The sequence below is a fragment of the Grus americana genome, chromosome 3 (assembly GCF_028858705.1).
Source record: "Grus americana isolate bGruAme1 chromosome 3, bGruAme1.mat, whole genome shotgun sequence".
NCBI classification, from domain to species: Eukaryota; Metazoa; Chordata; class Aves; order Gruiformes; family Gruidae; genus Grus; species Grus americana.
The window spans coordinates 22,825,863-22,838,333 of NC_072854.1; the positions used below are offsets into that span (position 1 = coordinate 22,825,863).

The 12,471-nt window shown below is 37.1% G+C and overlaps 1 protein-coding gene across 19 annotated transcripts in view; it reads left to right on the top strand.

The window, feature by feature from the left end:
• Positions 1-12,471, top strand: part of DLGAP2 (DLG associated protein 2) — a 463,944-nt gene that overhangs the window by 291,169 nt on the left and 160,304 nt on the right. For 10 of the 19 annotated variants that reach the window (XR_008576189.1, XM_054818855.1, XM_054818858.1 and 7 more), the window contains one exon: positions 10,370-10,402. The exons of the other annotated variants lie outside the window; for them this stretch is intronic. Coding sequence is in view for 4 of the 10 variants with exons in the window: in XM_054818855.1 (XP_054674830.1) it covers positions 10,370-10,402 (33 nt within the window). In the remaining 6 variants the exon portion in view is untranslated. The remainder of the gene's footprint in view (positions 1-10,369; positions 10,403-12,471) is intronic. 19 annotated transcript variants of the gene reach the window in all.

The following is a 12,471-nucleotide window of genomic DNA, read 5'->3' on the forward strand; positions in this document are numbered from 1 at the left end:
TTTTTAAATGGTGGAGGTTCCTTTGTCCCTTTGTCTCCATGCTAGCTGAGGGAAGAGGTCAGCTAGTTAAGAAGGCAAGTTCCATGAATTCTATTTATTTGTTTTGATAAAGGCTTCCTCTCAGGAAAAGACATTCAAAGAAAGCAACAGCTTGGCATGATGTAGACTTGTCGACTTGGGCCCTGAAGCATAGTAGCTACTTTCAAATGGCTTTGGACTACAGCTATTAATCTTGAAATGGCTTATTAGCTCAGATGCAATGTGTCGTGAATGTGCCTCTGCTACTTCGCGATCCTAGTCGCTATGCGTGGAGTCAACAGGGGCCTCTGCAACGCGCTGTCCTTTGCTCCTGTTTCTAGCATGCATAAACAGGGGCACACGCATGCTTCTTGTGCAATGTCACATAAATTGCCTGGAACTGATGAACTTTCCTAATTTCCATTGCTTCCTTTAACAACCTGGCTAGTTCATACTTCTCTTCATTGCACAGAGTATGGGAACCAGTGAAATGCAGTACCCTATTTCATGTTTGAGCTTTTGTTGTATGTAGCTTTAACACAGCTCTTATCTCTTTCCAGGCCCTATATGCCTCTGGCAAAAAAAAAAAAAACAAACAAATATTTTCTTTTTTTTTTTTTCCTCTTTTTTTTCTGCAGCAAAGTCATATCAATTTTAAAATCAAAAGTTTCTTTAGCATTTTCCCCCTTGAAGTTGTCTTTCACAAGCCTACACCCGAAGCCATCTATATCCTGAGTATCATGATATGATAGGACAGAAGGAAAACCTACACCTGCTGCTCTTCTCATTGACGTCACTCTCAAGAAAACTCAATAAGAGCAGGACTGTGGCTAAATGTTTTCCAAGATTTAATTAATTTTAACACAGTCTCTTCAGATATTGCCACAGGCTTGAAAAGATTTAACTAAACATAAAGTTTGAAGAGACAGTGAGCAGTAATGAGAATGTAAAAAAAAAAAAAGCAGTCACCATTTTATTGTAGCATTATGTTTTAACATCTATGTTGACTGATTGTCTTAAAAATATTAAGAAAAACCTGTCTTCATTTTCAGAGTACACAGAGCAGTTGTCAGAGCACACCAGTTTTCTGAACTAAGATTCACATGAGAGCTAAAGAAACATTTTGCAATGGAAGCTGATTTTATCCATGTGTACATAATACAGCTGGTCCCCCAAAAGGATGTTTTTCTCAAACAGAGTCCAAGTATTTGTTGACCTGACCTAAACTTTAAACCTCCTACACAGTACTCATGTTAAATGACAAAATAATCATGATTAAAAGCCCTGAGACATCTGTGCAATCATTCTTTGAAATACCTGGAAAGCAGAATTAATACCAAATGACATTGCTTACACTTGTGTAATTTCACTAGTGTAGTTCTTGAATTCTGTTTTAAGTCTAGTGCCATTTATAACAAGTTTCTCATGCTTTCACTTTCAGCCCTTCTTAAGTTTTAGTCCTTATATTGGAAAAATTTGCCTTTCATGTAGAAAGTCATTTGCAGGTTGTTTTTTTTCTGGGTTTGGTTTATTGGGGTTTTTTTAATTAACATTTAACAACTTTTTTTTTTTCTCCTTTGTATATCTTCTGGGATGTAGAAGTGCTAAATTCCCCTAGCCCTAATCAGTCTCTTTGTATACCAGTTTTGGAGATTACAAAATGTATGCATAGACTGTGCCAAATCTCTTCTAACTTTTCCTTCCAGAAAGGCATTATCTGTTAGCAAACTCCTGGGCTTGCCTCAAGGAAATGCTTCATTGCCTGCCCTTTTAATGATATTTTTTTTCCCTTTAAGTACTTAAGTAGATGCTTTTTTTTTTTGTTTTTTTTTTCCCCCACTAGCTTTTGTAAATCTAATGTACTTAGACGACTCAACTTGTTTAGTATAACGGGAATTATCCTAATATTTAGTAAGTCACTGAGTCAGCTTTGTCATATAACGCTCAACTTGGTACTTTACATGTCAATGTATAAACATAGTTATTTAGTTTTTTTGAAACCAGGCAGGGCATCAACAGCTTGAAATATTGCTTAATAATAAGTGCTTAGTTTTACCTGATATAAGGAAAAAAAGGCAGGAGAATGAATATGAAAAAATACTATGGCTTGGCCAGCAGAAGATAATGAACGATACATGAAAGACCAGATCAAGCTGAGCGTAAACCTGAAAGCAATCTGACATGAGTTAGAGGAAGGGAAGTTTATGCTGAGGTGAAAATGAGAGAAAATTATCTTTTGTTTAGAAAAGCTTGCTGATTCAAGAACTTATATTTATATAAATTTCAAGAAAAAAGCAAAGTCACTAAAAACAGGGAAGGTGTGAGAGAAAAGGCATTTCTAGAACAAGAGAAAGAACGAGACGGACTGAAAGAATCTGACAACATGAAGGAGCAGCTTCTGAAAGACATGTCGTAGTGTTTGACATGAATAGCGGCGTAAAGTGGAACAGTTGAATTTCACAGCATTTCTTGCCTTTTTCACGCAGAAAGCAGATTTAGAAAGGGACTGCAATAAAACTGAGCAGATATATTATTTTGCAGTTAATTTTTCGAGAAACTAAGTTTTAAAAAAAATATATTTTTTGCTATTGTACTATTAAACTTCTGTTTGAGACTCTTCATCTATTGTATGGATTTTGGTCTGGAAAATTTGGTAGCTTCATGCTTCTGAGAGTCATGATATCACCATATCATGGTGTGTATTATGTCATTGCTTCTCCTGAGTCATGGAATGTGTATGCTCCATGTTAAATTTTGAGTTTTCATATAGGAAGAGTGTTGATTGAATGCACAGGTCAGATTCAACTAGACTCACAAAACTCTACCAGGTATTTCCTGTCAGATATTGAAACTCTAATTACAAATAACAATTTTTTAGGGGTTAAATAAGTATAAATAGCCCATGGCTGTCTGTGTTAGCCATCTCCGTAATTTGGAAACTGTTGTTTCTCTATGGTCTTTTTCAGACAGACAGGAAAGAGTTATACTTGCCTTTTGAGCTAACAGGATAGAAATCAGCTCTAGTTGAGCCTTTAGGTTATTAGCTCAAGAATAGTACTGTACTAAGCACAGCTCCACAGGACTGGAATAAATTTGCAAATGTCCTTAAAAAATCAGTTAGAATTAAAACTTTCTAGAAATATTTAGATGTAAGGTGATGACTGTTCAATGAGCAGCCATACATCATTTTCAAAGTGCTCCTGAGCTTAAAAATGTTTGTAGGCGTGCTAAGAAATACAGTAGGAAATTAGTTGTTTCACCTCTTTCATGGCTAAAGCACCTGCACAAGTGGAAGTCGCTGGGGAAAGTATGAATAAGGTTTGTACTGATGTTTCTGAGAAACTTTTTCATTTATATGTGTGAGTTTGTTTTACATATGTAGTCACTGAACTTGAGTGGGATTTAGGAGCTGTAGCACTCCCAGTTACAGTGTGCCTGTAGACACAATGTGCCTTCCTCAGAGCGCTGGGATTATTACATGTGGTGAGGGCAGCACGCCTGTGGTAGTTCTCTGGGAAATCCTGGCTCGGTACGGGACAGTAAGGCTGTGGTGATATGCAGGGAGTTCCAAATTACAGTACACCATCCACTGATGATAGGTGTTCTCCATCACTGCTATCAAAGTGGTAGTGAATGCTGCCTAAATAAAGTCTCTCTGCACTTGAGTAGAGTGGGTGCTGCTGCCACTGTCAGCGCAGCATCCATCACTGCAGGAAACCAGGGCTGGGATTTCAGCCGTAATGTTCTTTAAGTTTCCTGATGAGAGCTACTTTGGAAAGCATTAATGTTCTGATCTTGAGATGGCTGTATGCAGCTGTAGGTTCCACAACATATTTTAAGATGTTATTTAAAAACCCTGTATGGAGTTTGGATAAAGCAGTCCTGAGGCCATGATTATACTAGGAAGCATGAAGCAGGCAGCTTGCTTGAGATCAGCAGAAGGAGAAAATGGATTAATAATGGCTTTCAAAATGTAAGGAAACTAGGTTTTTTTATTTTATTTTATTTTATTTTATTTTATTTTATTTTATTTTATTTTATTTTATTTTATTTTATTTTATTTTTAATTGGTGGTTGGTTTTCTTTTGTTTTTTAAAAAGTGAGACAGAGTAAAGAAATGAGGAAAACCTAAGTTGTGGAGGAACAGAAGCAGACCATTATCCAATTAAGCTGGCCAGGGTCAGTACATCCCAGTTTTTTTCTACTCTGAAGTATGTTACCCACTATGAACCTACTAAAGGAGCTCAGTCAAGTCAAACTAGACCTGGAGGTCTAGGTTTACAGAAGTTTACAATCAACTCTGTCCAGTATCCCAAATATTTTTTGATATAAAGTTTTTATAAAAAATTTTTATATGTAATATGAACTTTTATTCTGTGAAGAGGACGGGGACATTTTAACCCCAAAGCCCTAATAAATACAGCCTCAGGAACACAAATGAAATTATTCTAATGAAACTAAGGACAATACATTTAATTCATATTTGCTGTCCAAGGGAAGGGGATGCCAAAAAGTTAACTGCATCTTAAGAGAGCTTTTTGTTTTAATAAGAAGCTTTAGTAAATCTGGAAGTGTATTTTCTTCCTTTATCATGTTGTTTTGAATAGAATCTTTCAAGGATAATGTACATTTGGTAGTATTACCAGCTCGTGTGATTATCACAACTACTATGTAAGGATAAATCTGCATCTGGAATAACAGGATTTAGGTCTTCCACTAGCTGCTTCTGCTAAAACGTATGGTGTAGCGGGGAGAGGCTGCATTGCATAAAAGTGCCCTGTGTGAGCCTGTGCGAGTGATTTCTACAGGTACCTAGGTGTGTGGATGGAGAAAGTTATGAGAGCAGCCTGCAGCAGTCTCCCAGGCACTGATAAGCTCCCGAGATCAGCAGTCTGGCTGGCTCTGCAAGAACTGATAAACTTGGGGCACGAAAAGTTGGCCGCACCTGGCCACCAGCCCACACTGGCATCAGCAGCCGGTGGTGTAAATGGTACCATGCTCAGAGCGTGCTGCTGCTGCTGTGTGCGGCCACGCCGCAGGGTTACGTATACACCTGATGAAATGGAGGACCCTTTGAGGGACTTTCTGGGCACCCACCTAAGAGCCCTGGGTGCTGTTAAGACCCTGCACCTTGCACCAACACTGGGCTTGGCTTCCCAGCCGCGCATTAGTGGGTAACTGTGAGTGAGTGTGCAAGTGCAAGAGTGAGCTGTGTGAGCAAAAATGGGCATGGGCAGTGTGAATGGCTACCAGCTGTTAATAATGTCTATATTTGTAGATTATTTTTCTTAAAGACCTTCTCGTGGTGAGATTCAGCTCCAAATACCTACACTATAGTTTATGTAGGTAGCTGTCTAAACTCCCACTGCAGTTATTAGAGATCTTGTCAATGGAAAGAGCTGTTCTAACTATTCTGCTGAGCAAGTTTGATTTCTACTTTTTGATGTAATTAATTGCCTCAATTTCAACTACTTCTTCATTGGAGCTAATGGAAGCTCAGATACCTTGCTCACATGAAGACACCTCTATGAAGAAAAGTAAATTTGAATCCCACTCTTAATGATATCACAGGAAAGCAAGCTGGCAAAATGAAACCCTGGTTAACACTGTAGATGTGATCTATCTGTCTCAATATGATGCAATTTTTAATCAATAGATTAATGGTATCAAGTTGAATCAGAGAAATAAAGAGGCTTTCTAATGTCATATTTTTAAGTCTTCATCACTAACTCTTCAGCTTTTTTTTTTTGTTTGAATTATCTGCAATAGTAAAAATAAGTTCCAACAACCAGTGCAAGTGAGCAGTGGGTTTGTGAAATGGTGATTGTACTATTATGAATTCCTGAGTGCAACCTTTATGCTAACTCTTTTTTTTTCTTCTCATTTGGGAAATTCTCACAGAAAAGGTTTACATTCCCATTAAAATGATAATTGTGCTGTTAACAGGATTGGTGGCAAATGAATGAATAATCTATCAAGGAAAATAAGAAAGAGCCTGGAAACAGTTTTATTGCAGTAGGTTAGCGGGATAGTGGCAGGATGGTGATAAATAGTGCAGACCTAAGTCTAGGTAACAGGACTGCGTAAGAGATGCCTCTACTGCAAAAACAGCTTTTTAGTGAATAATGTACATCATTTCCAAAGCTGAAGGAAACTTTCCCCCTCTAGAGGCTAATGCAAAGAACTGCTTACCTACTTCTAGTTTAGCCTCTGGCTTTAGATTTGGGTTGTACCAAATTAAACCCCAAATCTGGGTGCGTCCAAACTCACAATCCAAATCCAGTCCTAGGAGTTATATGCCAATGGTTTCCACTAACCCGATTGTTAAAGCTACAGTTGCAACTTCTTGTTAATACAAGCCAGCTCACATCTTCAGCCACTGCAGCTACACGTCAGCTCTTTACTTTCTTTGTGACCAGCCTTTTTATTTCTCTTCCTGCATATTCCCAGTTTTACGAGGAGCTGGATGTCACTCCTCTCCTGTTGTTTAAAGAAGACATGAGCTTTGCAGAATTCATGGTGCAGGTGTTGTGCACATCCACAATGGCCCCTGAGCTCTGCTGCCCAGTTATAGGCTTTTAGTGAAATAAGATTGAGTCTAACTGTGGAAGTTTAACAATGCAGAGATGCTCATTTCCTGCTGGCGATATCTATTAAACACTTAGAAACAGGAAGAAATCTTGTATTTTTGAAAGAGCATGATTTAGCATTCATTTAGCTTCTCCTAACCTTTCTAAGCAGGTATCAGCTCCCAGAGATGGTTTTGGTATTTCATCATCTCACTGACAATGCCGTGGAGAGCCCTTAATGTTAAATGACTTATATGTGCTCTGCACCTTAAATATGTTTTCCTGTGCACTGTAAAAATCAGCCCTTCTGTTCATTTGGCATTGGTACTTTGCCACCGCATGTCAATGTGCAGATATACCATGCTTTGATATTTTACTGTAAGCACAGCACTAGGAGTATCATGCGAGTGGAAGACAAAGGCTGTGTACTGGATCGGGCAGTGTACACTGGTTTTGAAATAGGAGGAACAAGGCCTTGGAGGCAAGGTATAGACAGGACCCCATCTTTGCTAATCAGCGCTAGGAAAAAACAATTAGCTTATTGGTATGAAAAGGTTGTACCATCTCCAACATCTGCTTTGCACTGAGCTAATGAAATGAATGTGGCATACCAAAGATACTGCCTGCTGAGAAGTACATCCTCTTTCCCTTTTTAAAAATCCTGCTATGCAATGTAAGTGGAAGTCAGCTTTATCATCAAATCCCTGTTTTTTCTGCTTAAATCAATGACTTATAGTATCAATCAGGTATGGATAGCATGAATATAATTAATTGCTAATTGCTACTGTGGACATGCTAGCTATTTTGCCTTAAAAAGAGGATGGAAATGTGTTTCATTTGTATGTGCTCCACTTTTATTTCATATTCCTGCTCTTTGCTTAGAAAGTCTTATATATGAAAATAAAAGTGAATGGTGCCAAATCAGGGCAATTCATTAAATAATTGGAATAGAGGAAAATTGGATTCCACCTGACCAGGCTTACTTAATTGAAAATCTGCCCAAGAAACTGCAAAGTCTTCTGAACAATAACAGGAAATGTTGATTTTTCTCCTGCCTTTGGAGTCCATACAAGAGTAGAAGAAATCTTGTGGCAGAGACTGAATACTCCGGTTGTTTCAGTCACAGCAAAGGTTTCGTTCCATTATAACTGCAGTAATTGCATGTATTGAAGTCTAGCAGGGAAATGCTGCACACTGTATTTATCTTTATATGGGAAACTTTACATTGCCTGCCTATGCGGTGTCAGCTCATATCATTCTTTGTGAAATGTAATGATGGAATTGGGGCATGTGGATCATGATTTGTGGGTTCAATATACCATAAACTCTTCTGGTTTCAGCTAGCAAAGTAGGACTGATTTTATTTAACAGTTCACACAGGACACATGTGCTTGGGTGACAAACTACCTTGTTTCCAGTTAGTGTAGGTCTATTTGTAAGAAAATAAACACATCCACAATTTATATCATTAACTTAACACAGAGTATTACAAAGTAGTGCTGTTTTATGCTGGGACAAGTGCCTAATTAATTTGCATTAAGTTATCTGCATTAGTTTGAGAATAGCATTTTTACAGTGATTTCTGCTGCAAGTTACAATATGTACATGCACTTTTCAGAAACAAGTCACACTTTTTTGGTCTGGGTTGTTGGTTTGGTGTTTTTTTTCTTTTAAATCCCAGTGTCTGAGTAGATACTGTTTCACAGCTATAAGAAGAATACTTTTTTTTTTCTCCTGTTTTTTTTCTTGGATTTTAAGGTTTTGCATCAGGATACTTTAATCAATAAAATGACATAGAACAGGTGTTTCCGAACACATTACTGCTGTGGCAGGATGTGCAGCCACAGCATGTGCACAGTGATGGCCGTTTGGGTGATTCAAGTATTACACATTTTTTTGGGGTGATCCAGGTTTGCATGATGGCTGCATCCAGTCTCTGTGCTTTCAGAGAGCATAGCATCTGCATAGCTAGATACTCCATTTACGCATCATCCGGTTTTGGTGGGGGTTTTATGGGCTCCTAGGGGGCAACAATATTCTTTTGTCTCTCAGGCTCTGGAGGGAAAAATGCCGAGATTAATTTTTCTTTCAGCTGTAGTTTATGATAAAGTTTGGTATGATAAAGCTTGAGACCCCACATACTGGAAGTGTTAGGTAATGCACTGTGTTCACTATCTTGGATTTCAGAAAGCAATTCTCTCTAGTATATTTTTCACATTTCGGGTTGTTTTTCTCCTGTGTTCACTTACAACATTAAGTATGTTCTCAGTCCTCAGGTAATTTATCTAATTTATCTAATTTAAACAGTTATAAATTATTAAATCCAAGCACACTTTCCTCCTGTCTTCCAGTAGGAGAAATTGTATATCCAGGAGTTCATTGGTAAATATTTTCCCAATAATTTTTAGTATCAATTACTGTATTACAAGAAGTTCAGTGGCCTAAACCATTAACCTAGAATCTTGTATCTGTTGATTGCTGCAATCAGGAAACAATTTTTTTTTTTTTTTTTTAAGATGAAGTAGTTTAAAAATGGTACTAGAAGTTTCTAATAAAGTGTCTAGATTGCCCAACTACCTTTTTCTAGGCACTGCTAATAAATACATTCAATTCCTATAAATGCCAAGTGAGCTCATGGGTACACCTATGAGGGTAAATTGGCCAGCCACAATCTTCTAGTTGTGCTTTTCCAAGAGAGCATAGCTACTGCATCCCTCTGCCATCCCACTCATGAGATGATGGGCAGGGGGACAGTCTGAGGGTCGCACATGCTGTCTTGGTCAGCTAATTGAGAACTGGTGGACTGCTCTTAGCAATGCGGCTTGTTTTCCCAATGTGCTCACATCACTGTCTTGCATGACAGAACACCAGCTACAAAGGGGGTTTTTTGGCCATGTACATCAGAATTAGCCTTACACCTTGGTAATGCAATAGCAGTCCCAGCTGATATTGTGACCATACTTTATCAGAGCTAACTACTCTTTTAGTTCTGGCTATAGATTTACAAGTGAATCTCTGAGTATAACTCCTCAAAGTGACTAAATACAGCTTGTTAAGAACATGGAATTTCCAAAGGTGAGGCAAAGCACTTCAAAGATGAAATTCTGAATTCTGGTCCCAGGGCAAGTTGGGGAGAGGTCATTCTGGTGCCACCAGTGCCACTGGTGGACTTTCCTGCTCTCTCTTCCAAGAGGAGTTGACCGGTGAAGCCCTAATTTATGCTTGTTGGTGTCAGCAGGAATACTTCCAGCTCTGTTTTTTAAAACAGCTAATTTGGGGGAAAAAATAAAAATAAAAAGAATGAACACTAGGATAGACATAATTAGGTCTGTTACTTGTTATGATCAAGAAAGAAAATATTTTTAAAATTGTATAATCTGAAAAGCATTCTGCAGATTTCCAGTTATTGTTCTTGTGTACAACCTCAGAACAAATGCTTATACTCAAGATATAAGCTTCTGAAAGGAGAAGTTCATTTAAAAAAATACTGTAAAATTCCTATTTAATTGTGGTATGTCTGTCTTTAACAGTAAAGTAAATTAGCTTCTCATAGTGTTCCAGACTTTCATCTTTAGATCCTATTTTACAACTTTACAGACCTATGGAGAGAAAAAACTCCATAATGTAATGCTAAGTGTTCTATTTTTGCTTTTCATATATATATGATTAAAATTTGATATTGATGATAATGTGATATTTGTTGCCAGGTTTGTTTTTGAATTTTTTTATTTTTAATATTACATTATTGTTAAAGATTATTTTTTTCACTGTTTTAATTTCAGATTTGGATTCTCTAACAGGGCATGCATTTCCAGGTAAAGTGGACAGCTAGATTAGATTATGTTATTTATTTGTTTTATATTGAGTTTGTTGAGTTTTCTTTTGGGGGGATGTAAAATTCAATTGGTGTGCTTCTGACAGCATTTCGTTACACATCAAAATTGTACTGTTAGGGGTTTTTTTTTAGATTTCAGATACATGAAGAAGAGGTAGCCATTATATGCCTTAAAGAATAAATTGAAAATATGCTTTATGAGAACACAATTACGTTAATTCTCTGGATTCTACTGTACACATCCATTTTTTATGCTGCATGGAAATTAACTTTAAAAATAATCCACTCGATTAAAAATTTTAGACTCTTACAGCTATAATTACTTAACAATTCAAACATTTTGAGGTGGGAATTTTTTAGCAGAAATACAAGAGCAGAGAATTTGATGCTCAGTGATCACATAAACTTCTGTGTTACTCCAGTAAAAATTTTGGCACAAGAGTAATATCTCTTCTCTGCTGCAAATGTGCAGACCCTTCCTGTACTCAAAATTCTCTTGAATAATCCTTCAAATGAATAGGTTGTGAAAACTAAGGCATAATTTTTGTATCCCAAAAAGTCAAATTAGTCAAAATTTGTGATGATATTTATCATTAGAACAACATTAGTCTTTATTATGTAATTGGCTTCTAATGTGTCTGTTGCATAATATAATATTCCTCCTCCATTTTTTGTTTAAAAGAGCATTCTTTAAAAATTATGGGACAGTAGATTTGTTTGAGGTTTTCCAAGCGTTCCTGCACTGTGGGCATTAGGTTTGGTATAAGAATCTCAGTAGAACAAATGATCAGAAAAAGATTAGAAGTTCATTATCATGAAATTTGTGTGCAGTGTGGAGCAGATCTGGGTAGGGAGTCTGTCAGAGCTGTTTGTACTCAAATACAGCAGCAGACGAAGTGATGTCTGTTTGAGAAGTCAGAAGACTGTAAGTGCAGATTTTGCCATTTTCATCCCAGATGAGGAGACTCTTATTCTGAGTAGTCTGGTTTGGTTTGAGTATAGATACTCATGGAATAATGTACTGCTTAATAAGGCCATCTTGTAAATATGATCTTCACGATTGTTGTCAAATATATGCATGCATCACCAAGACAGACATTGAGACAAGCAGTATCAGTGTATCTTTTTTTTTATTTGCCTTTTTAAAAATTGAGTCTGCTTTTGTTTTTACATGAATATTTTATATTACTACATTATATTGCTATCATGGTGTGTCCCATTCTTACTTTGAAATATGACAATCTTAACATAATGATAATGACTGATACTGACAACAAAGCCTTCATACTAATATGTATGCTTCAGAATTATGGTAAAGAGAAATCATCCTTATTCTGCATGAAAAATGTCCTGAATTGTAGGACAGGTGAATTATATGCCTGCGTTACATTCCAGGTGTAGCTGTGCACAACTCCATCAAATGGCCCGTTATTTAGCACAGACAGAAATATCTTTGAATCTAACTCACTGTCAAAGGGATGTGGGAGAACAGTATAGGTAGCTGAGAAGAATAAAAGCCTGGAAACATGGACTTGACTTAAATAGATCTTTATTTGGAGACTCACGGTATGGACATGCCACTGTGCAGCTCACAGGAACCATTTCTCATTTTATGCTTTATTTGACAGAGTTGAGACATAATCTTTTCACACAGAACTGTAAAAGTAGCAGAATGTCCTGTCTTGTCTTCAGCTTTACTTGCATTTAATTAAGTCATGACAGTATTCTGCTAAAATAGAGCAGATTGTATAGTTACAGATGTAGCTAAATTAAACACCGAAAGGGATGCTTATATATCTAGTTATACTGGAAAACACAGAACACTAAATCCATCCTGGTGCCTGTGTGTAAACATGTAACTCTAGTTAGGCTAAAGCATGTTAATTTTCAGGAGACAGAAAAGATCAAGGTGTTACTTGTGCTTCTTCAACAGCAATTAGTTAATGAGATGAGATATGTCCAGATGATCTTAGTGTATTAACAGGTGATTTGGATCTCACACTGAACACAAAACAAACTCAATTGAGATTTCTATTTATCTCACCTTGG